The 24,327-nt window shown below is 42.8% G+C and overlaps 3 protein-coding genes across 5 annotated transcripts in view; 1 reads left to right on the top strand and 2 right to left on the bottom strand.

Moving 5' to 3' along the window:
• DCAF1 (DDB1 and CUL4 associated factor 1) overlaps positions 1-5,099 on the top strand; it is a 68,178-nt gene extending 63,079 nt beyond the window's left edge. For all 3 annotated transcript variants that reach the window (XM_081321499.1, XM_081321500.1, XM_081321501.1), the window contains 2 exons: positions 1,112-1,361; positions 4,101-5,099. In XM_081321499.1, the coding sequence (XP_081177625.1) occupies positions 1,112-1,361; positions 4,101-4,159 (309 nt within the window). In that variant the 3' untranslated portion in view covers positions 4,160-5,099. The remainder of the gene's footprint in view (positions 1-1,111; positions 1,362-4,100) is intronic.
• Positions 5,100-7,740: 2,641 nt separating this feature from the next.
• RBM15B (RNA binding motif protein 15B) lies at positions 7,741-12,814 on the bottom strand. The gene has a single exon (XM_081317720.1). The coding sequence runs from the start codon at positions 12,763-12,765 to the stop codon at positions 9,973-9,975; it is 2,793 nt and encodes a 930-aa protein (XP_081173846.1). The 5' UTR covers positions 12,766-12,814; the 3' UTR covers positions 7,741-9,972.
• A 1,860-nt stretch (positions 12,815-14,674) lies between these two features.
• Positions 14,675-23,468, bottom strand: MANF (mesencephalic astrocyte derived neurotrophic factor). Its single transcript, XM_081317406.1, has 4 exons — positions 23,222-23,468; positions 18,631-18,758; positions 17,208-17,349; positions 14,675-15,079 (listed from the first exon to the last, which is right to left on the bottom strand). The coding sequence occupies exons 1-4, from the start codon at positions 23,307-23,309 to the stop codon at positions 14,895-14,897; spliced, it is 543 nt and encodes a 180-aa protein (XP_081173532.1). The 5' UTR covers positions 23,310-23,468; the 3' UTR covers positions 14,675-14,894.
• Between the last annotated feature and the right edge of the window lie 859 nt (positions 23,469-24,327).

Below are 24,327 nucleotides of genomic sequence, written 5' to 3'. Positions count from 1 at the left end.
TTTACACGATATTCTAATTTTTCGAGTTTCACCTGTATAAGGAACGGTTGCTGGAATTGTGTATGTCTAGTTTAATGAAGAGAAAGATGAGGGGGGACATGATAGCAGTGTTCCAATATCTCAGGGGTTGCCACAAAGAAGAGGGAGTCAAGCTATTCTCCAAAGCGCCTGAAGGCAGGACAAGAAGCAATGGATGGAAACTAGTCAAGGAGAGAAGCAACCTAGAACTAAGGAGAAATTTCCTGACAGTCAGAACAATTAATCAGTGAAACAAACTGCCTCCAGAAGTTGTGAATGCTCCAACACTGGAAGTTTTTAAGAAGAGACTGGACAGCCATTTGTCTAAAATGGTATAGCGTTTCCTGCCTGAGCAAGGGGGTTGGACTAGATGACCTCTGAGGTCCCTTCCAACACTGTTATTCTGTTGTTCTGTAATTTTTCTAACTTGGAATTCTCCTGATGGAATGGATTATAATGTCTGTAATATCTCTTATGCTAATTTATAACCAAAGTCACATACTAGTAGATTGTTTAACCAAAGTAAAGATGCCCAATGGTTCAGGAACAATAGAGCTGAAGGGACCTAGTGATAGTGGGCAGGTTGTAAATTAAGTTTATTAAACTTTGAATCAAAGATAAATTAAATTAATTATGAGTTTTGATGGACCTGATGTTCAGTAGTCAGAATCTAAACTCCTGGATGAAGATTATCATTTTTTAAAAGCTGTTTAAAATACTTTTTTTTAAAAAAAGTGATTTATTTCTTACTTCCCCCTTCATTGTGACATAGTGATGGGTGTAAACCAAGTCCCATATCAATTATCAGGATATTCAGCAATGTTTTAGTTGGTTGATATAGATAGGAGTTTTGATCTATCATTGCTGTCATAGTTTAGACACTTCTTTATTTTTTAAAAAATGTGCATTGTAAGTAAAATAATTATTACCATGACAACTACCACCAGACTGCATTTGATGGAAGCCGGAGAGGGACTTTTCTAAACTCTGTAAACGTCATGCTAGGAAAGTGACATGGAATTATCTCTGCTGGCTTGCTTGTTACCTCTTCGGGTTTTATCATTCTAACGGGGCTTCTGTCATGTCTTTTCAGGAGGAGGAGGAACAGGAAGAAGATGATGATGAAGATGAAGATGATACTGATGACCTAGATGAGCTGGACACTGATCAGTTGCTGGAGGCTGATCTGGAGGAGGAAGAGAACAATGAGAATGCGGGCGAGGATGGAGAAAATGACTTCTCCCCTTCCGATGATGAGGAAGTGGCCAACCTACTTGAGGAGGGAGATGGAGAGGATGACGACTCTGATGCAGACGAGGAAGTCGAGCTGATCCTTGGTGATAGTAAGTATGCACAAATCTTCTAGAAGTAATTTTGATTTTATGTGCTTTGCAGACCGCTCCAGCGGTGAACTAGGATGTCACAATAAGGTAGGAAACATCAAAAATAGCAAGCAAATTATGGCAATACCATAAATAACAGAATGAGTGTTTGAAATTTATCTCTTTGATGTGATTCGATCAACTAGAGCCAAAAGGATAATAAAATTTAAAAAAACTGAACTTTTTGTTGAAGGCAAGGAGGGCGCATGGTTTGTGTTCTACCAGGGAAGCACATTCCAGAACGTGGGGATCGATGCTGGCTAATCCTTGTCCCACATGCTTGCTGCAGAAGAGGGACGCTCAGCAGGCCTTCTCAAGATGTTCAGAATCAATCTTAGCAAAGCAGGGCCTAAGATAAGCTAGTGTTGCGTCAGGCAAGGCTTTGTGGATAATCACCAGCACTTTGAATTGCATCCCCTTCTGTTAGAACCAATATTACCAGCTTTTAAAAAAATATCCCACCTTTATTATTTTTTATAAATAATTCAAGATGACAAATGTACCTAGTGCACTCCTTCCTCCTCCTACTTTCCTCACAACAACAACCCTGTGAGGTGAGTTGGACTGAGAGAGTGACTGGCCCCAGGTCACCCAGCAGGCTTTCCTGCCTAAGGCAGAACTAGAACTTCCGCGCTCCTGGTTTCTAGCCTGGTATCTTAACCACTATACAAAATGGGCTCCACCAAAATGCCACAGTATTTGTTGATGAAGAGCAATTCACATTTGGAGGATTTAATCAGGGCTTATTTCATCTCATCTAGACTGAACCGCTTTTAGGTATAGGTTCAGGTTTACCAGGGGTAAATCTCCAGGTTGGCCAAAGGTGGCAATGTATTATTAAAGAGTCTTCAGCAAGCAGTGGCAGGTGTGTCCTTGGCAGCTTAATTCCGGACTAGAGTAAACTATGTTAAACTATGTTAAACATCCGATAGACAGTTTTTGATTTGAACCTGCCAAGGATAGAGTCGGGGTTTCAGCCTATTTGCTCTTCCATGTAATTTTGCATGAAAGGATATGTACGACAGCGTGTGTTACCTCTGAAGGTGTTGAAGGGGAAATTCAGTAACACCCTGTATTTGGAAGGGACGCGGTGGCTCAGTGGGTTAGGACACTGAGCTTGTCGATCAGAAGGTCGGCAGTTTGGTGGGTCAAATCCCGAGTGCCGCGTAGCAGAGTGAGCACCTGTTACTCGTCCCAGCTTCTGCCAACCTAGCAGTTCGAAAGCACGTAAAAATGCAAGTAGAAAAATAGAGACCACTCCGGTGGGAAGGTAACAGCGTTCCGTGCACCTTTGGCGTCTAGTCATGCTGGCCACATGACCACGGAGACATCCTCGGACAAGCGCTTGCTGTTCGGCTTTGAAACGGAGATGAGCACCGGCCCCTAGAGTCGGAAACGACTAGCACGCATGTGCAGGGGAACCTTTACCTTTACCTTTTACCTGTATTTGGAATGCCTCAACCTGTGCCTGGGGACCCCTGAGACCGTTTCACCCATCTTTGCTCTGTTGCTCCTTGTGTACATTCCACACTCTTAAGTGAGTATTTCCCTCCTTGGGAAATTGTGGGTTGACCTGAAGTGCAAGGTCTGTGCTTTCTACCAGCTGATCAAGCTATAAAAATCTCCTTGAAAGTTGATAAGCTTTGTTCAGTTGTGCTTTCTTTCAGAAAGTGCAAAGTTTGAAATGAATGGTCTGGTTAGCTATGCCTCGGGTGAAAGATTAATCTTTTTTTAAAGTTCCTGTAACTCCTGCATAATATGTTAATCTCTCATTTTGTTTATTGAGTTATTTTGTATTCATGTTTTTTCTTTGGTCATTGACCATAAATCAGTATTAACACTAATTGTGACCATAATAATTACTAAAGAGGTAACAATGTAAAGAACAGGCGTTAGAGGAGGAAATGAAATTAAAGGCAGGCATGAATGAAATGATGCGATTAGATAAATTGTCAAAGGGGAAAAAGAATCAAATGTATATTTTGAGGTGTGCGAGAGGAGGAAAAAACCCTCAGCAATTCCCTGTCAGATACGACGTAGCTTTTAATTGCTTTAAGTTGGCCTGGGAATTTCTTGGGTAAATGTTCCATTTTATACGAGCTTTTTGTTGTTGGATTGAAAAAAAAAAGTTTTAAGAGGGATGTTGCTGGGGATTTTCCTAGCCTCTTCCACTCTGAGAGCTGCACATACAGGATTTTGTCTTGAAAGCTTTTCCATCCTTCATATAAAACCTCTGGATGGATCACCAAATACTGCCTGAAATGAGATTTGTTGGTATAGCTTTTGAAAGTAGCGTTGTATTTTCATGAATCAAAAATGGCACTTTGGAGCATCCTGCTCCCTGAAGGCAAACCATAACGATTAATTAACGATTATCAAAACAAAATAATAGTGCCAAATCCTTCATCTTGCAACTGATTCTGTCCTATAAATAGGACATTTCTAGAGCTTCCAACAGAACCATAGTATAAAACAGGGCTGCCCTGGTTGGATATTCTAGGATGGCAACAGATTGGGGGAAGAGCATAAAATATGTTGTTAATGTCTTCATTCTTTTCAAATGTAAACCAATTTTCCTTTATCTCCAAGAAAAAACAAGAAAGCTATTTAAATTACAGTATTTCATGTGGACGAGGTTCTCTTGCTTTATCAAGCCTTAGTAATTGAGTATTTTTAACAACTAATTGGTCGCCTTTGTAGCCGACAGCTCAGATAACTTGGATCTGGAAGACGACATAATCCTGTCTCTGAATGAATGAGGTGCAGTCTTCCTCTGGGACTTTGGCAGCGGAGAAGCTCCTGACTCGGGAAGCCAAGAGAGCCAATCAAGAGGCGAACACCAGGCAACTCTCAGCTTCTTCTACTTGGCAGAAATCCAAGTCCTTCCAGTTTTGCAGTGGACAGACATGGGCTCGGGATGGGCCCAGAGTCTTTCTACAGAGACCTTTTGGGTTTGGCCTTTATTTTCTCTGCCTTTTTTGGGGTGGGGGTGGGGGGAGGGGGTGATTATTTTTAGGCCAAGACATGACTTCTCCAGGAAGACTTCTGAAGATATTTCACAGTATATTTTCTTTGTATAAAGTTCTTTCCTAAAGAACAGAAGTAGTTTTATATAAGACAAACAAGCAAAAAAAAAAAAGGATTACAAAAAAACAAAAACAAAAAAAACCAGGCAGGTATTATAAAGAAGGTATGACTTTGTATCCTTCTTAAATTTAATTACCCAGATGGACTTCTGGGAGATTAAAAAAATACATTTAAAAATAACAAAGGGCATTTTTACTGAAGAGTGGGGAAAAAAGATGAATCATGGATTGTGAAACTGTGGACGAGTGATTTTTATTTTGAACATGATTTTTTAATGGAGTTGTTGCTACCTGCTGTGAAAAGGTCTTTTTCTTTTTTCTTTGGTCCTGTGCCTCTTGTCCTGTCTAAAGCCCTGTGAGGGCCTTGCTGCAGGAGCCTTGGTGGAGGGCTGAAGGTCGACTTTGGTCTCGTTAAGAACCTGCCATTGCTGGAGATGATGGACTCTGGCTTGTAGGCCTCCCCCCACCTATGCCACCCCTCCCTTCTTTTTGTCATTGGCATTTTTAATTCTCTCTCCCTGTATCCTTCTGCCCTCTGTGAAAATTACAAATTGAAATCCTTTTTCTTTAATGTAAATTGTATTTATTAAAAAAAAATAAAAATAAGATTCAAGTCCTGTCTGTTCATAGCTCTGAGCTCCTATCACATCTATTGTCATCTTGTTCCAAGTGAAGATAAGGCAAGTTACTGAAAATATAAAATATGGGTTGTTCAGATAAATGCTGCCACATTCACAGGAAGGTAACTGAAGTACAACGCTGCACGCATAATCTTTGAGAAACATTCAAGAGTTGTGCTTTCCGGACTGTTGACATTTTTAACGAAGGATCACACAGTGAACTCTTGCCAGGACAGAGAATCATGTTCAGTGGAATTATGGGAGAATTCTGATCAGTTGCGTACGGCCAATGCCAAGATAATTTGGAAACAGAAAAAGTGAACTCTTCTCTTCCAGATATCTATGGAAATAGATCTATGGTATATAAGTTCAATAAATAAATAAATAAATTCTCAGTCATCCAGGTCATGGAAAGAAGGAAGGGGAGGGAAGGAAGGGCTCGAAACTGAAAGAGAAGTCCCAAAGGTACCTTTTTCAGGAGGCAACTGGACTTTCTTGTTTTTCTTGAGATATTTCGCTTCTCATCCAAGAAGCTTCTTCAGCTCTGACTAATGGTGGGGAATGGAAGGATTTATATTCCTAGTAGACAGCTGGTCATTTGCACTGAGAATCATTGAAGCCATTTGGAGGTTTACCTGTGGCCTCAGGGTCACCTGGGTAGTGCAAATGGCTTCAATGACTCTCTTCAAGACTGCAAATGACTAGCTGTCTGTTGAAGAAGCTTCTTGGATGAGAAGCAAAACGTCTTCGAAGAAAAATAAAGTCCAGTCGCCTCCTGAAAAAAGCACCTCTTGCAGAGGTTTGAGTCCTTCTTTCCTTCCATCTTTTCTCTACAGTTACATCTAAAATTAGAAGATGATGCAAATACATAAAGATCTATAGAGGTTGGAGCTGTTGGCTTCTTGCATCCAGTTTCTGATGCACTTACCTTATAACATCTTTAAAAACTTTTGCAGTAGTTCTGTAGTGTAGATATTTATCTTCCACTTTGAAGGTAAGAAGCCAAAACTGAGCAGAACTTACAGCTCATTTTTAGATATTGTTCCAGCCTTTTTGAATTAAAAACTTTGAATTTAGTATGTACTGAGGCTTAACCTACGAATAGCACATTTCTTCTAGCTTGTTCCAAAACCTTTTCTTTTAATAAATGAAATTCTTAACTGATTCTGTTTAAACTTGCATTATGAACACATTTATTCAATTGACTAGTACTAGGGTTGGAAAGCTTGCTGGCTTTTTCTCAGCCAGACATGGACTTAACCTCGCTTGTTCCAGCAAAATGCATTTTAGCTGACTGCCTTAATTTTTTTTTCTTTGGTCAAAAGAGTGGTGCCCTTCCAGTTCCTTTCTTAACAGCTGATAAATATGAGTTGTATTAATATACATCATTAGTCAATGAAGTGTTCAAATTAGCTTAGATGATAATCATGTTTGGTTTAACAAATTAAGATATAGGCAAATTGCTCATCTGTTATATAACTGATCCAAACCTTCCTAAACTTGCCAAAGAAAAATATAAACAATGTGATTAGACTAAATCATATAAAATGTTGCTTTATATAAGCCACTACACCACCATATGGTAAACAAGAAATGCAATTTGTTAGTTAGGAAGAATTAATAGAATGATTTGTGGTGTTGTACTAGCATGCAATTAGTGCAGGTTCGAGTCCCACCAGGCTCAAGGTTGACTCAGCCTTCCATCCTTCCGAGGTAGGTAAAATGAGGACCCAGATTGTTGGGGGCAATTACCGGTAAGCTGACTTTGTAATAATGCCGCTTGGGGTGTGTGTGAAAGCCCTAATAAGCAGGCATATACATAGAATGAAGGCTACTGCTAAGTTTGTAAGCCGCCCTGAGTCTTCGGAGAAGCGCGGGATATAAATGGAATTAAAAAAATAAAAATAAAAAAATGTTCCTTAATCATTTAGTGTTTGCTCATAAAAGAATCTTAATTACAAGTTGCAAATAAATGGTCAGTTTTGTAAAAATGAAAATATAGGTTGGATGACAAAGCTGCAGATATTATTGTATGCTAAATCCAACAAAATATTTGCAATTAAGACAAACACCACCACCCCACTCCTAAAAGCAGAGCAAAAATTTCTTAGAGCTGCTTGTATTTTAAAAATATTTGTTCACAGCCTAACCACTTTGTTCAACTTTGACCTAATTAGAGCAGATTTACAATCTAGGGTCTCAAATGAAATAAATGTAGATGTATGGTAGTAAAAATGCCAGTTTGAGGTAAACAAAATTGTGGAATACTTTACAAAATTGAGATGGATTATTGTACATCTTCATTCCTATTTAGTTCCCTTTGTGGCTTCTAGTCATTGCTGATTCCTGGTAACTGGACTAAAGTCCCTGTACTTTTCTTAGCAAGGTTTTTCTCACCTGCTTTTGCCAATGCCTGACTGACAGGCCCAAGGTCACCAGGTTGACCTTGTGCCTAAGGAGCACTTACCGGTAAGTTTCCCCAGTTTTTAGCCCAATGCCTCTTTATTTTCTACTTAGCTTATGTCCCAGGATCAGGTAGTCTCAGGTTTGTTAAATAATTGCTCATACAGTTTCATATCAATAGTACAGGGATTGAAGCATAGAAGCCCAAGTATATGAATAGACACTTCATTTTATGTAGATTTTAAAAAATAAAAATATGGGTTTAAAAATTTACCTCATGATAATTATTATTACTATTATTTGTATGGCTGCCCAACTCTGGGTGGCTCACAACATAATATACAAAATATACATGTAAATATTTGGAAATAGCAGAAAACAGTTACTACCACTTTAGGTTAAAATATAATTTGCATAGTTTTTAGATACCATTTTTTTCAGAATTGATTAAAAAACTTTTCTTTAAAGTCTATTTGCAACACCTTTTATGATTTTCAATGGTTGTGAGACAAGAGACCTTTCATTAAAATTATTTGCTCATTGATAGGAGTGATTTGCTCATGCTAATGGAGTGAGTATCCTGTTTACAGCAACATAAAATAGATTACCCTCAACCCCATTTAGCAACTTCTATGTAATAAATTACTGTAGTACTTGAAATATTCAGGAATATCACCACTGTAAAATTGCATGTTGATATATATTCTCATAACACGTGTTTGCACATTTTAAAGAATTAGCAATTTAGACACAAATGCTATGACATAGACAATACCAAAAAAATTTAGAACAATGTTTACATTAGACAAATCTGTCTTTTTTCAATCTAATGTTATAAATTACAACTCAAGAGAATTTTCAACCAAATGTTTTGTAGTCTTAGCACATCTAGTTTGAAGGAGTCTGATCTCAGTTCCAAACTAGCCATTTGAATAGAAGCTTAAGATTTTGAGGTGTGAAAATGCTCTTCCTGAGCCAAATCATGACATTCTTATATTATTGAAAGCAATCCTGAAATGCATTGGGAAAGGAAAGCGTGGGAACAGATTGCATATGCTACTCTGTGATTCATGGATCTGCTTACCCATCTACAAACCTTTCTTCCATCTACCTTCCCATTCTTTTGCAAAAGTTTCAAATTTCTTGAGAAGTGAACTGCAACAGTGAATTCTGGAAAGTAACTGGGTTTACAGCTATTTATTAATTGCATAAGTTAGACACAAGGGAGCTAACCTGGCTGTAGAAGGGGGAAGATCTCATTACATGCTTTTTAAAAAGAATATACATGACAGTCCTCACGGGGCTACTTCACAAAAGTAGTATATTCCAGCAATAGTTATGTGAATTCATTTGCAATTACAATTCCAAGTCTAAGATAAAATAGGTGTATATGCATTACGTACAACATAATTGTCTACGGTGAAGGGTATAGACAAACTAGATCCTGCATTTGTACAATTGTGATAAGAATGCTCAGAATACATCCAAGTAGCACATACATTTGCCTAACCCCCTTAGATATAAAAAGGGATGGTTTAGAATTTGATAGTATTCATATAAGGTAGTACAAACACTATAAGCAGGCAATTTGTCAAGTTTTGTCTTTTATTTTTGCTGTATTAACTGATGAAGGAGCTGAACAACACAATCACGTGGATGTTGTTATCAGGTCCTACTCAAGTGCCTGGTTATTTGTCTTCCTGAGAAGCCCATAATTATTACTAGACAGGATATTTAAGAACAGCTTTGAGTTTGCAATATTATAATCAATCCAACAATCAACACAATAAAGAGGAAGAAAAAAAAACAACCCAAGGTGCCTCATATTTTTTATTGCACCAAGAGTTTCCGAGAATTAACTGAAGCATTTAAGTTTTACACAGCTGTTCTTTGGCTAAGACCACCTTAAAAGCTTTCATCCACCAGGAAAAGGTTGGTCTGAAGGATATATGGACTTGTCGTTTTTTTGTTTTTTTTTTTAAAAAAAGCACTACCTACCTACCGCTGAGGAAAGAAGCAACCAGGCTTCAGTTATTGAAGAAATAAAGAGCGCACAAAACTGGCATAATAGTGTTAAATAGCAGTAGAGTGGAAGAACTGAATTTGGTAAAGTCATTAGCTGTAATATTCTAGAACGCAGAGCCAGCCATTGGCAGACTACAGAAACCAGGACACTGCACAAAATTAAAAAAAATCCATCAGCGAACAAGGCTTTACTGACAACTTTCCATATATTTTTTTAAAAATAAGAAAACGGCAGACAGCGTCACGCAGTAAAACAAACAAAATGGGATTCATTAAAATGGGTATTAAAAATATTAGAAACTAATACAATTGTAGAATTTGGTGGGAGGACTCTCTAGGGCCTCGCTCAAAATAATTGGCCTTAAAAGCAACCAGGCAGCGTGAGACACAAAGAAACACAGAATCAGACCAAGGGGATAAATGAATACAGAGTAAACACTAGGCAGTGTCTTTGACTATCACTATCACCATATGTTCTTCTTCTAACTTTCCCAATGTTCTTAGTGCGGACTGGAGGTACTGCTGAGAAAATTCACAAGGGGGGAAAGCGTAAAGCATGCCTGTGCTGTCCCTGCCCTTTGCCCCTCCCACGGGAAGGCTGATGACTCCTGCAGCCTGTTTTTGTTTCAAGTAAGAGACCAGGTTCCTGAGAAGCCGTCTTTGTAAGCCAGGCTCCGCCACCGGGAAGGTCCCTTCAGCACTTGCTCCTTGAGCAGCCTGAGTGGCTAGTAACACAGCATAGCCATTAGGGCTTCCTTGCTTGATACGTCGAGTTACTTCATCCAGTTTGGGTTGATCCAACCGAAGTCTCTGAGCAATCTTAAGCTGTGTTAGCTTTCCACCAGACAAATGGTCTTTCAGAAGCCCATTGATGACTCCCAAGTCTCCTTCAAGGATGTGCATAGATGTTGGGAAGCAGCTGTTTTTAAGGACAAGTAGCCCATTCCAAGCAAGCTGCAGGGTATGGGCATAATCAGATAACGTTTTTAACTTCTTTGTCTCCAATTTGGACTCTTCGTGAGCCTTTGATTCAGACTCACCAGTTCGGTGATTGCGTTCACTGTCTCTTTTTTTAGGCTGAGGAGGATCAGTTGTTTCACGGTGAGGTTTCTCCTCTAATGCATGTCGATTATTCTGCAGCGAGTTGTTTTGTTCTTTCTCTGTGGTAGATTCTGTAGTGTGATTCTCCTTCCGCACCCGATCTGGGCTGCGATCTGCTCCTGGCCCAGCGGCCTTTGTCCTGCCTCTCTCCTCATAGGGCGAATGAGTAGTCCTCCCACGGTCATTGGAAAGGCTACGGCGTTTACGCCTTTCCTCCCAGGGCTTGAGAACACTGCGATCGCTATCGCTGCCCCAACGTTCTCCACTCCGGCTGCGTGCTGAACGACTGTATGCCTCCAAATTATTTCTGCGCTCTGCATTTTTGACAGAGCTGGCCCAATCAGCCTCTAGAAAGCTTCTTTCCCTGTCTGAGTAAAGGAGATGAGGAGGAGTCCTATCCCTCACCCTCAAGTCTTGCTCCAGATTCCTGTGTCTGCTGTAGCCTTCAGGGAGCAATTCATAGTGTACAGGAAGCGGTGCAGGTTGGTACTGCTGAGGATAGCGGGCCTCCTCAGCTTTAGCAAAATCCACTCTAAGTCTTCTGTCTGGACCACCCAAAGGGAAGCCTCTCATTTGTGCACAGGCAGCTTGAGCAGCATCCAAACTCTCATACTGAATATAAGCAAAACTGTCCCCCTTTACATAGTCAATAGTCCTAATGCTACCAAAACGATCAAACTCCCTAGCAAGAGCAGCTAGGGAAGTACTTGGACCAAGGCCGCCAACCCAAAGTCGGGTAGTTGGGTTGGCTTTCCCATAGCCAATTTTGATAGGGTTTCTGCCAACAACCCTCCCAGACATGGCAACCTTGGCCCGATGTGCCATATCTAGGTTTTGGAATTTGAGGAAGGCATAAGCGCCACCTTGACCCCGTGCAGGCCTCTTGATCACCACTTCCTCAATGATACCATATTTTTCAAAGGCACGCCTGAGTTCCACCTCAGAAACATTGTGATCTAGATTGCCAATGAAGAGATTACGGGTAGCTCTCTGGTCATCTTCCGGCATTAAATCCTCCTCAGCCACTAACGGATAGCTGTAAGGACGGCCCCGTTCATCATATAGCCCATAGTAATCCAGCACCCTCTCCCTTTCTCGAGAAAGTCCCAAGGCAACAGCTTCCAAGGCAAACGCTGCTGCTGCAGCTTGAGCGTGTCGAGGTCTAGGCTCTCTCAGCAAAGGGCTGGCAACAGGAGACAGCGATCTCTGTTTATATGGATAAACACCATGGATAGGAGGGAGAAATGCCAAGGGTTCAGGAGAGGGGGTAGGTGGAGGAGTACGGCTACGGCGGCCCCCTCGCAGGTACACAGGCTCCACCTTCAGAGGCCGATCATAAAGGAGAAGCTGCCGGGCTCTGGCATGCCTTCGAGCATCGCGGGCATCTGCTGGGTGCCTGAAGTTAACGTATGCCACACGACCAAGTTCAGGAGTGTGGGAGAGTTTGACACTAATGTCACTGGCCCCGCCACTAGCAAATCTCTGGAACTGGCGGAAGAGGCCATCCTCCAGCAGCTGGTCAGGTAAGGTTGGGCCCAGGCCACTCACAAGCAGAGTCTTGTAGTCGCTGGAGCCAGGGGGCTCACCTGCCAGACCCACCCCGGCCGGCAAGCCAAGGCCGGGTGCCAAGAGGAGCGACGGAGCTGCCACCGGTGGAGGCCCAGCCAGAAGCAAGGAAGGGGCAACCACCGCTGCAGGGGGCACTTTGGCCTTGAGGAGCCCCAGGGCCCGAGAAGACGAGGAGGAGGAGGAGGAGGAGGGGGCAGGCGGGACGGCAGGGGCCGCGGCGGCGGTTTGGCTGCTGCTGTTCCTGGCGCTGGAGGAGGCTGCGCGGTGGTTCGAATCGCCTCCGCCTCCCGGCCGCTCCTCCCCACGATGGCTCCGCGAGCTGGAACCGCCAGCGGCAGGCTTCTCCCGACTGCTGCGCGACGAGGCGGAGGTGGGAGCGGATGACGAGGAGGAGGCGCCCGAACTCCGGTGCGGGCCCCGCCGGCTGCTGCTGCTGCTGCTACCGCCTCCCCCGCCGCCGCTGGTGCTGCTCTCGCGCTCTCGAGGCCTTTTCGTGGAGGAGGCGCCACGCGTCCCCCCGGACCCGCCCGGGCTGGAATCCCGCTCGGTCGCCCGCTTCATGGCTTCGGGGCCCGCGATTCAAGAGGCGCCTCCGGCGGCAGCTGCCATCTTGGACAAAAGGGAACGAGCGAAGGCGGCTCTGCCCAGTTGCCGCGCCGTGCGCCTCTGCGACGTCATCACCCCGCGCCTCGGCCCGTCAGCGTGAGGGCCGCGGTAGTGGGCGGCGCGGGTCGGGGCCTCGGCCGCTGCTCCTTTATCGCCCGGAGAGCGGCGCCCTCGCTTTCCGCGGCGGCCGGTCCTTCTTTCCGCCCCTCCCTGTGCCGCCAGCGGACCAGGGAACGGAGCCGGAGAGCGACCGACCGAGGAGTACGAGGGCTCGGAGCATCGGGTCAAGACTCCGAGGACACCCTACGCCAGGGGTCTTCAAACTTGGCCCTTTTGTGACTTGTGGACTTCAACTCCCAGAATTCCTCAGCCAGCCATGCTGGCTGAGGAATTCTGGGAGTTGAAGTCCACAAGTCACAAAAGGGCCAAGTTTGAAGACCCCTGCCCTACGCTGTAGGGCGCAGACTTTAACACTTTGCACGCTCCTGTTTAGCGTCAAACTACAATAAAAAAGCCACAGGCGCCGGGCTCGTTAGATGCCTTTCGAGAGAATCGCTAACATGGAGGCACACAGTCCTCGGGTCACCAGAATAGACGAAATCACACAGTAAAAGTTGTATTAAGGCTTTTTAAAAGCAAGATGAATTGAGGTCAAGTTATTAAACTGATCCAACAGAATTCCACTTCCCGGTTTTTTTTCTAAACAACTGATACTTGCGAAGATGCACTGAATTACTCGGAATAGTTTGCAGCTGCAGTTTAAAGCCTATTAAAAGGGAATTACTATCCTGTTTTATGAAAACAATAACGAACTTTTTTCAAAAGTGCTTTTCTTTTTACATCTGTTAAAACTTCACCTCTTTAATAGGACAGTCCAAGGAAATATGTCTTTTTAGTCTTTCTGCCATGCCCATTCATTTAATTTCTTATAATAGGGTTTGTAACAATTTGTGTATATTTTTCATATTCAGCTACATTGTATGTAGGTATAACATTACATCTCATTTCATAAATTCCAAAATTATTTAAGACCCAATAAAGACCTTTTCCTCAGGGTAACCACCAATGTTTATTATTTCAAAGTATTAGTTAAAAGCAGTTTTTCCTGTAGGGGTGCTTTCCTCCATTGTCCCCATGTTTAATTTCTGGTGACGTAACATTCTGCAAAACATTCTGTCCCAATAGCTGCTCCCTGCGAAATCTGTTCAAATGACTCCTGTATAGATTTAAATCCCCGAGGGACTTCCCTATTAATTCTGAAGAGTTGTCTTGTTTTTTGTAACACCTCAGTGCTTTCACATTTACATTGGTCAAAAATGAAGCAATTCTTGTTTACAGTGAAGTTTTTCTCAAAAATGAATCGTGCGAATTTAATTCCACTCTGAGCAGAAAAAGCTTATATTGATATCATCTGAAATGCCCGCGCCCAGAACTAAGAGCCAACACATCACAAGTTGCTTTAACAGTTTATATTATGTGCAGCATATGAAAGTAGAACTCATCCTGTTTTTTAAAAAGTGTACATCAGTATATCTTCCCCTTCTGCCACTGCATATTTGTAGTTGAATAAAGGATTGTCATCTGTACTGAAAGTGGAAGCAAAGACAGAATGAATGCCTTTCTTATTCAGAGAAATTAACTCCTGTGAAAGATGTGCAAGACTAGCACTTAAAACATTTAATTTGGATATGCAATAAAAGTGTTCAGCATTTTAAGGAATGGACTGTAGAAAGACAGTAATAACAGCAAATGCATGCTATACTGTCTCATAGGTCATCTTCAAACCATTGTTAGGTAGTGCTGGAAAAGTGCAATATTCAGTCGTGACACTAAACTAATGCCAATTCTTTTAGTTCAACTGACACTAGGTTTCATAACTTTTATTTAAAAATCCCATATGTATGTCAAAGTCTTATAATAAATCTGAAACAATTTAGACCAGGCATCTGAACCAGCATTGCAAGAATCCTTTCAATTTGACACTTGAAACCCAGTTAAATAAGTTACAAAAAACAGATTTCTGGGGAAGAAAAAGGTTAACGTAGTTTGTGTATCTTGCTAATTGATAGAGGTCACTATGGTGGTCAGAGGTCTGTCCGCGAACTGGCTGCTTTTGGTGCATATTTAGGCATCAGTTCATTGATTTTACGAATGAAATCTGATTTTTCTGCACAGCCCTTGCATGTTTCACCCCAGTCATCTAGAATTTTTTTCAATTCTTTGACTCTCAGTTTCTTCAGGTCCACAGTACTCAGGTCAATCTGTTTATCTGTGAAAAGAGGAGTGTGTATTACTACATGATGCATCAACAGTCCATGTGTTAGATGATTAATCTCTGATTATTCAGCAGTTGATCTTACATAGTTTATGATGAACTAAGTTATTCCTCAAATTTGACCACTATTTCCTCCTTTTTTTGTATCTTTATTGAATAAAAAAGATACACTTACTGGAGATTATAAAAGAATACTGTTATTGTTACTATGCTCAGCTTGTACTGGCTAAATATATGGACTTTTTAAAAAAACACAAAAGATTACTTCAGGTCAACTTTTTATAAGTCAAATCTATACAGGTAGCCCTCAATTTACAACAATTCATTTAGTGACCGTTTGACTTACAATGGCTCTGAAAAGTGACTTATGACTGCTTTTCACACTTACAGTTGCAGCATTCCCATAGTCATGTGATCAAAATTTGGATGCTTGGCAATTGGTTCATATTTATGACGGCTGCAGTGTTCCAGGGTCATGTGATAAACTTTTGTGACTTTCTGACAAGCAAAGTCAATGGGAAAGCTAGATTCACTTAACTATTACTAACTTAACAAATGCACTTAACTATCTCACTTAACAACAGAAATTTTGGGCTCAGTTGTAATCATAAGGCAAGGACTACCTTTACCAGAGTTGGGAACAAAATAATTTGTTATGATCGTTTTCAGTAGATTTCTACAGCAGTATCATAAAAAAAAAATAAAGAAATGCTCTTGAAGAGCATCTAAACCTGCAGCTGATACAGAATGTGGCAGCACAGGCAGTTTATATGGGCTCCTAAATTAGCACACATATCTCTGTTCTACAAGCTGCATGGGTTGCCAGTAGGTTTCTGGGTCCAATTCAAGGTGGTGGTACTGATCTATCAAGGCCTACATGGCACGGGGGCTGCGCTAACGAAAAGTCTGTCACTGCCTGATTATATCCGCCATCCCACCAGGACCAGCAAGAGAGGCATTTTATGGGTCCTATCTACAAAACAGTGTCATCTCCCTGGAACCAGGAAGAAAGCACTTTCTGCCATGGAGCCCACCTTATGGAACATCATTCCTCTGGAACTCAGATTGGTCCAAGCAACCTGGCTTTTAGGAAGGCCCTGAAGTCTACTGCTGTGCTTGGAGGTCTGGCAATGGTGGCTTGTTGAGCTTATGTAAGGATGGTTCCGCTACCGATCATAACTATTTTTGTTTTGGAATTATTATTGATGGTTTTACATGTTTGTATACTGTTTTAGTTTGCTTTTAATGGATTGTTGTTTTTACTGTTATAAGCTGCCCAGACTCGTTCATATTATTACTATTATTTCCAAACATTACCAATTGGTTTGGTAATAAAAGAAGTATATATCTTAGCTGATAAACATAGAATTGTTCTATTACTTGGAATATATTTTATTCAATGAGGCTTGTTCTCAGTAATTTTTTTATTATTTTTATCCTGCAATACTTTCAATGTTTAAACTAGAACTTTTTCCTTCTCTGACAGTGCAGTCACTTCAAAAGTGATCCAATAAAGCAAAATACTGGAATACTGAGAGAAAAATAGATATTCTTCACAGAATTCATTACCACAAAATATTATAGCTCAAGGAGGAAACAAATTTACAAAGGATAAAAAATCTATACTGTCTACAAATCACCACGTTTTGAACATTTCTGTGGCACTATTGCCACATTAGTATAACTAATACTGCTCTGTGCTTGTCTGCATTTGGACTCTTTGTTGTGAATAACAAGTAGTACATAAGTGTACAGGTACAGTTTCCCTTGAATCGAGTTAAACTCCAGATGATGTTATGGCTTGTTTGACAACAGTATGGAAGTGATTAGCACTGCAGCCTTTGGGGATGATTTCTCAGCTTCACAGTTTGTCCTACAGGCCTAGGAGTTATTGTGGTTTTCCAAATATTAAGCAAGTTCAATCCTACTTAATTTTTTCAACTTCAGCTATATCCATCTAGTTGTGACTAACTACTGGGATTTACAAATATAGTGAATTATCCTTTTATTCTATGAATCTTAACTGTTGAAAGAAAATGTTGTAATTGGAGGGTTTTTAGTGCAACTCAGCATTTCTCTTATGTTATCATTAATTTAATAGCCAACATTTATCTGTACTCACCATATTTCAGTTCACAGATCTGACTATCTTTCTTTTTCAGTTTCTCACAAATCTTCTCAACAGGGATATGATGACTGAGAGGTTTTGATACCTCATTAGTTATTTTGGTGGCTGCATCGCTGGTTGCTCCAATGTAATAACACTAGAAGGGAAACAATGAGAAAGAAATCAGGACATTTTTTTTAAAAAAAGGAACCTGCTTCTTTTGAGCATCTATAAAATTTATCAAAAGCATAGATAAAACTCAAAGTAATTTCAGCCTTTGTTTTCTGAACACTTCAGCACTGTGTGGTTCTTTTTCTTACTGAAAGCAATTAAAACTAGGAAGACACTTCTTTTATTATAAAATATTATAGTTACACATTGTTACTTAATTTTATTTAGTTACTTATTACCACTGTTAACCATTTAAAAGAAATACTAACATTTTTTGAAGCTAAGATGAAAAAGAAAACTGGGATGATCCCACCTATGGCTAGTTTAAGATTATGTGCAATGTGGGAATTCTGCATTCTTTCTTTCATGTTAACAAGCCTTGTTTTGGTGGCTAAAGTAAATAAAAACATCTGAATGTAATCAATCCTTTGTTTTTAATAATAATAATATAGAGAATTCAGAATTCTGATGTTGTAAAATGAAAAGGGGTGTGAGCATTACTCGTAATAGCCAGTTCTCTCAAAATAAATGAAGTCATTCCAAATCAGCTACTCCAAGAATACTCCTGAAAACATTGCTAGTAAGAACCCAGTAATAATTTTTCTCAGGAAAGTTTTTCATTGTTTTGGTGGGTGTGCCAGCTCAACTTCTTTTCTAGATAAAGTACAATCACATATTCTAAATAGATAAAATTGATCACTACCCGCTGCATGCTTTACAAAATATTTTCTAGAGTTGATTTCTTTTTCTCATATCACCTAGTTCCTGTTGAATTTGCTATTTCCCAATTTGTTACATAGCTTAATTCAAAGTGCTAACTAAAGCCTAAAATGATCTAGGAGTAGATAAGAGTCTCTCTCATGATCACAGATTCTAGCCCCTCAGTCTGCAAGAGATACCATGTTATATATGCTGTTAGTGGGACCGTCTGTATTGCAATGCCTGGGTTCAGGATCAGTGTAATCTGGCCGGACTGATTATTAATGGTATTTCAATGAATAGGAAACTCTCTTCTGAGCAGTGCTTTTGGCTTAGAGAATTAGAGTTGGATTTTTAAAATTAAAAATGTTAATCTTAGAAAACATGCTGTTTGTATGAAACTTCTACTATAAATAATTCAAATACATTTTCCCCTTTGGCTCTCAGTACCATACTTGCTCAACTATATTTTGTCTTTTAAGCAATTTAAATCTTTCCACCAGCTTTCCAATGCTTAATATATGGCTAATTGATAAGTGACTGAAAGCCAAATTTTATTAATGCTTACAAAACGGTTTTCTTTGCCTTTTGCCTCTTTGCAGAATTTCAAAAGTTCTTTTTCAACACTGTTTGATGTGAATTCAACATTCTTCTCTTGTAGAGCCCGATAGAAAGTTCCCAGAAATGACACACACACTGTGAAGAAAAAAAAGACTATTATAATTTTTAAGAATTCAAGGGGTTTAAATAACAATGAAAAAGAATACTACATGAAAAAAGAACATTAATGCAGAAAATAAGCTTACCGGGGGAAAAGAAGAGACATATTCAGGTAACACATATAGCAAAAAGAAGTGAGATAATGTAATACAAAGTAGTTGAATTAGCAAGTGCTTTAGAAATAGAAATTCCTGCAGCACTCCATCCTTAGTCTACAACATCAACTATCTTAATATGTGATTTGCTCCTCTGTAAGCCTTGTTTCTTTTTCAAAAAAGAAAAACACATCCTTCTAATATTTCTTTGACTTTCAGGTTTAATTGTTTTAAGAATCTACCATGAAAACATTTAAGTTGTGGTCATGTGGGTTCAATAACCATTGCAATGACATTTGTAGCAGGATTTTAAAATATGATGAGATTATCTGAAGGCATAATTGTGCTTTGGCATTCAGGAGATGTTACTAAATCTCACAGATCTCTTTATCGGCTCACATTGGTACTATGGCAGTTAGTACAGCACTACTTATTTCTGCACCACTATCACAATACAAGATGGGCTAGATCAGGTCTCCCCAACCTATGGCCTGCGGCCCGGGACCGGGCTGTGGGCTCTTGGCCAGTGGGGCGTGGAAACAGCTGGCCAGTTCACACACGTGTGGGTGCGCACACACCCCACTCGCGCTAGTGCCCACGGCCCTGTTTGTGCATGCACACAGGTGCAAACGGGGTTGCTAGCGCGGGGCGGGTGTCCGCAGCCCATTTGTGCATGTGCTGCCTTGCCTCCCCAGGTGGTTTGCGCAGACTGTTTGCGCATGCGTGAACGGGCCTCTAGCTGCCGGGGCCATTTGCACATGCACAGGGTGCCAGCACATGCCGAGTGCACAAACGGGGTTGCTAGTGCCGCACCAGTGTGCATGGCCCCGTGCGTGCGCATGCACCAATTTTGAAGCTGCTCTCCTTCCCTCTGGTTGGAGGTCTCTAGGCTAGATAGGAAGACTCCATATCAGAATTGCTCCAGTTTTCATGAGGTCTCACACAGGTCTCCCATCATCAAGGCCATACTAGGAATAATGAAGAAGCTGCCTGCAAGGGGAGAAGGGCGGTTTATAAAAACTAATAAATAAATAAATAAATAAATAAATAAATAAAATAACGTTTCTTTCAATAGAATGAGGAATGATGCATACAGTGCTATCCAGTGGATAAAAGAAAAATGCTTTGTTCATTGCAACTTTGTTAAGTTTATGACATTGTTTTTAAGCCTCAGAATTTCTGTTTATATAATCAAAGTACTCACTTTTAATTTGTATTTGGATACTAAAATACTGGATTGGGAGTGGGAGGCACAGTTCTTCAGTGGTTCTCCTCCTATCTCCTGGGACGCTCGCAGTCGGTGTTGGCAGGGGGGCAGAGGTCGACCCCTAGGACTCTCGTTTGTGGAGTTCCTCAGGGGTCGGTCCTCTCGCCTCTCCTGTTCAACATCTACATGAAACCGCTGGGTGAGATCATTCATGGTTTTGGAGTTGGGTATCATCAATATGCCGATGATACCCAACTTTTCATTTCGACCCCAAACCACCCCAGTGATGCCCTCGATGTGATGTCCCGTTGCCTGGAGGCGGTTCGGGCCTGGATGGGGAGGAACAGACTTCAGCTCAACCCTGACAAGACTGAGTGGCTGTGCATTCCGGCATCCCGGGACATTCAAAATATTCCATCTCTTCTTATGGGGGGTGAGTCCTTACCCCCCGTGGATAGGGCTCGCAACTTGGGGGTCCTCCTAGACGCTTACTCTGGAAGACCATATAGTAGCCGTGACTAGGGGGGCTTTCGCCCAGGTTCGCCTGGTGCGCCAGTTGCGGCCCTATCTGGACCGGGATGCCCTGTGTACGGTCACTCATGCGCTCGTGACCTCTCGCCTGGACTACTGCAATGCTCTTTACATGGGGCTTCCCTTGAAGACCACTCGGAGGCTCCAACTGGTACAGAATGCGGCCGCGAGAGTTGTCTTGGGAGTTTCCCGGTACTCCCATGTTACACCTTTGCTCCGCGAGCTACATTGGTTACCAGTTGTCTTCCGGGTGAGATTCAAGGTTTTGGTTATGATCTTCAAGTCCTTACATGGCATGGGTCCGGGGTACCTCGAGGACCACCTGCTGCCGGCGTCAACTCCCCTCCGCCCTGTGCGTTCCCACAGAGAGGGCCTCCTCAGGGTGCCTCCGGTCAGGGAATGTCGACTGGTGGCCCTCAGGGGGAGGGCCTTCTCTGTGGGCGCTCCGGCGCTATGGAACCAACTGCCGGTTGAGCTCCGGATGGCATCGGACCTTCGCTCCTTCCGGCGCGGTCTGAAGACCCACTTATTTGAACTAGCTGGTCTGGCCTGATGGGGAACGTTAGGGTTTTTAATGGGTTTTTTATTATTGTATTTTTTAACCGGGCGCTTGTTTAATTCCTTTTTAATTTTTGTATTGTTATTTATATATGCCCTGTTCACCGCCCTGAGTCCTCCGGGAGAAGGGCGGTATACAAATTTAATAAAAGTAAAGAAACCAAATGAAGAACAGTGCTCATTTTCCCAAGATATAAAGATAGGAGTCTTTTTAGAGAAAAATAAAATATTCCTCTCAGCATCTTCCACTTCCAGATTGTTAAACTTTCCAGAAGCAAAAGCGAGAAAAATGTGTGTTCTTTCAAAGAGAAGTGATATGTGACACCACATTTTGTTTCATAGCATGCAGGGTGGTTATAAGAACGAATACACGTTTCTTTAATTGTTCTAGATATGTGACACCACATTTTGCTTCATAGCATGCAGGGTGGTTATAAGAACGAATACACATTTCTTTAATTGTTCTAGAATCTAGATAGTTTTATGTGCCCATAGCAAAGCCCGTAAAAGATACTGGCTGAACAAATTCTTACTTTTCTCTTTGCTGAGAAAGCAACCAAGAGGTGCTAGTTTCTGAAATGGAAAAGGTGTTAAGGAAACCCTGATACACTTTCCTAGCTAGAAACCATTGCCAGAAATCCCAAATATGTTCTGATTTACTTCAGTATCAGTGTAGATATAACACATTCAGCAGTTAATGAAACGTAGTTATTTTTGTAACGCTTACATATACTACTGAAAATACTGTGACTAATTTTGATTCAGGTTTGATTATGGAACAAAGTTAGTGTAAATTAAATAACTAATCAACCTGCTGTTCATGCAGGAAATGCCAGATAACAGAGAAGCAGGAAACACGGTCCTATCACATCGGATTTAATTTATTTGAACCAGTTCGGCTCCGAGCGTGTGAGTAGCCCCAAATCAATCACGAAGCTTCGAAAGTTAAGAGCGGACCTGAACCTGGCTTTCCCGGTTTCTAGTCCTACACAATGGTGTTCGAAATACAAAAAAAAAAAAAATAAAATAAAATAGGAAACACTCTTCAAAATAGTAATCACTTACAAAGGAGAAGAAAGAAGATCAACGTGTGTCGCTTGCACTATAGCAGGGGTCTTCAAACTTGGCCCTTTTATGACTTGTGGACTTCAACTCCCAGAATTCCTCAGCCAGCTTTGCTGGCTGAGGAATTCTGGGAGTTGAAGTCCACAAGTCATAAAAGGGCCAAGTTTGAAGACCCCTGCACTATAGTGATTGACACAGCAGTTGCATCTCCCTACACATCCTAGTCGCCTTAAATCCCAAACTCACGAATTAGCCGTTAGCGGAAAGTAAGTTGCGCTGATTTCTCTTTACTACCAGGTGCGAAATCAAACACTTTACGGCTCAGAGAAATACTGCCTAAGAAAAGATTTCGTTTCAACGCCGTCAACCCGCTTTTCCAGAAAGCCGAACCTCCCTCCCTCCCGTCCTAGTCCTGATAGCAGCCCGCCCGCCCCATCCCACCCAGGGCTTTCTGGATCCTTGGACTGGTAACGGTCCACACACACCCCTAAATCGCGGCACTTTCCACTTTGCGAAGGGACTTCAGGAGGCCACGGGAGAGGAGAGGGGACTCCAAGCCTCTCCAGATTTCTACTCTGGCAGCGTCGAAGCTCCCCAACAATCCCGCGAGGTAGCTCACCTCACTCCCGGCGATGGCAGACGAAGCCTGCGGGAGGCGGGAAGGCTCTGCCACCCCTCGCTCCGGTGGGAGCGGAAGCCGGTAGACCGGCAGGGGTCTTCCAACTCGGCCCTTTTATGACTCGTGGACTTCAACTCCCAGAATTCTTCAGCCAGCATGCCCAGCTGAGGAATTCTGGGAGTTGAAGTCCGTGAGTCATAAAAGGGCCGAGTTCGAAGACCCCTGCCGGTAGGCTGTGAGGCGCTCTTGGCTCGCCTCTGCCCTTCCCGCTACAGCCAGCGCAGCCCCGGCATCCCCGAGACCTCCACGGCTGGCTCTTGCCCGCCTCGCCAGACCCTCCCTCGCTCGGCGAAGCCAACCTCACCTTCGCAGTCTCCCTCTCGCAGAGCTTGGCTGTCTCCGGGGAGCAGAATCAAGGCCAGCGCCGCCCAGAGCCCGTTAGCCGCCCGCATCCTCCTTCCCCGAGCCCGCCTCGAACGCTCGCTCGGCTCACACTAAGCCCCTTCGCAGCCGGCACCTTGACGACGCACTTGCCGCCCACTCGGAAGCTCATTGGCTGCTTTCCCCTCTTTCGCTCTACATTAGAGGGTTTCGTTGGACCATTCTATAACGAGCCTCCACGCTGCTTCTCTTGGTTGGCCTAGGCGTTTTCAGGACGGGCGAGTTGGCAGCCGCCGATTGGACGAGCTTTTCGGAAGGAAGACGAGAGGCGCCCGTGTGCCGCTAGCCCAGGGGTAGGCAACCTCGGCTCTTTTATGACTCATGGACTTCAACTCCCAGAATTCCTGAGCCAGCCAAGCTGGCTCAGGAATTCTGGGAGTTGAAGTCCATGAGTCATAAAAGAGCCGAGGTTGCCTACCCCTGCGCTAGCCGTAACCAATGGCGGAATGCCTGGCGGTGCGGAAGGTTGTCGCGGCGAGCGAAGGGCTCGGGAATCTCACCCGGCGAACGTCCGGGGCGGCGTTCTCGCACGTGGCGACGAGTTCCCGTAGGGGTCAACTCCGCAAAGCCAACGCGGAGCTCTGAATCCTCTTCCTCTCGAGCTCTCGCCCCCTCCGGGGTTGCAGCCCCGGACGGCGAACCAGAGTCAGAACCGTCCGCCGACGGCTTCCTTCAATCGCGTGAAGGAACGGCCGCTACCGCTCTCGCCAAGCAGCCCCTTTGCAAATGGGCCGCCTGGCAAAAGTCCCGTGACACGGGTCAGAGTCCAGCACGGGAAGGCTCTTTACTGTCAAGGGCAGGGGTCTTCAAACTTGGCCCTTTTATGACTTGTGGACTTCAACTCCCAGAATTCCTCAGCCAGGCACGCTGGCTGAGGAATTCTGGGAGTTGAAGTCCACAAGTCATAAAAGGGCCAAGTGTGAAGACCCCTGGTCAAGGGGATATAGGTGCAAGGAAGCTCGGAGTCAGGAAAGTAGGCCACCGGGGGTGAATCTTACCGGCATAGGCTGAGTGCCGTCCGCTTCTGGT

Source organism: Vipera berus (genome assembly GCF_964194415.1).
Source record: "Vipera berus genome assembly, chromosome: 2".
Taxonomy (NCBI): domain Eukaryota; kingdom Metazoa; phylum Chordata; class Lepidosauria; order Squamata; family Viperidae; genus Vipera; species Vipera berus.
This window is presented reverse-complemented; position numbering and strand designations above follow the sequence as displayed.

Coding starts and splice junctions, on each gene's coding strand:
- RBM15B (XM_081317720.1), bottom strand. CDS start 12,765: ATGAAGCGGGCGACCGAGCGGGATTCCAGCCCGGGCGGGTCCGGGGGG.
- MANF (XM_081317406.1), bottom strand. CDS start 23,309: ATGCGGGCGGCTAACGGGCTCTGGGCGGCGCTGGCCTTGATTCTGCTC. Junction 18,759..23,221: donor GCGAGAGGGAGACTGCGAAG/GTGAGGTTGGCT, acceptor TTTTCTTCACAG/TGTGTGTGTCATTTCTGGGA. Junction 15,080..17,207: donor GATCTGTGAACTGAAATATG/GTGAGTACAGAT, acceptor CTCTTTTCACAG/ATAAACAGATTGACCTGAGT.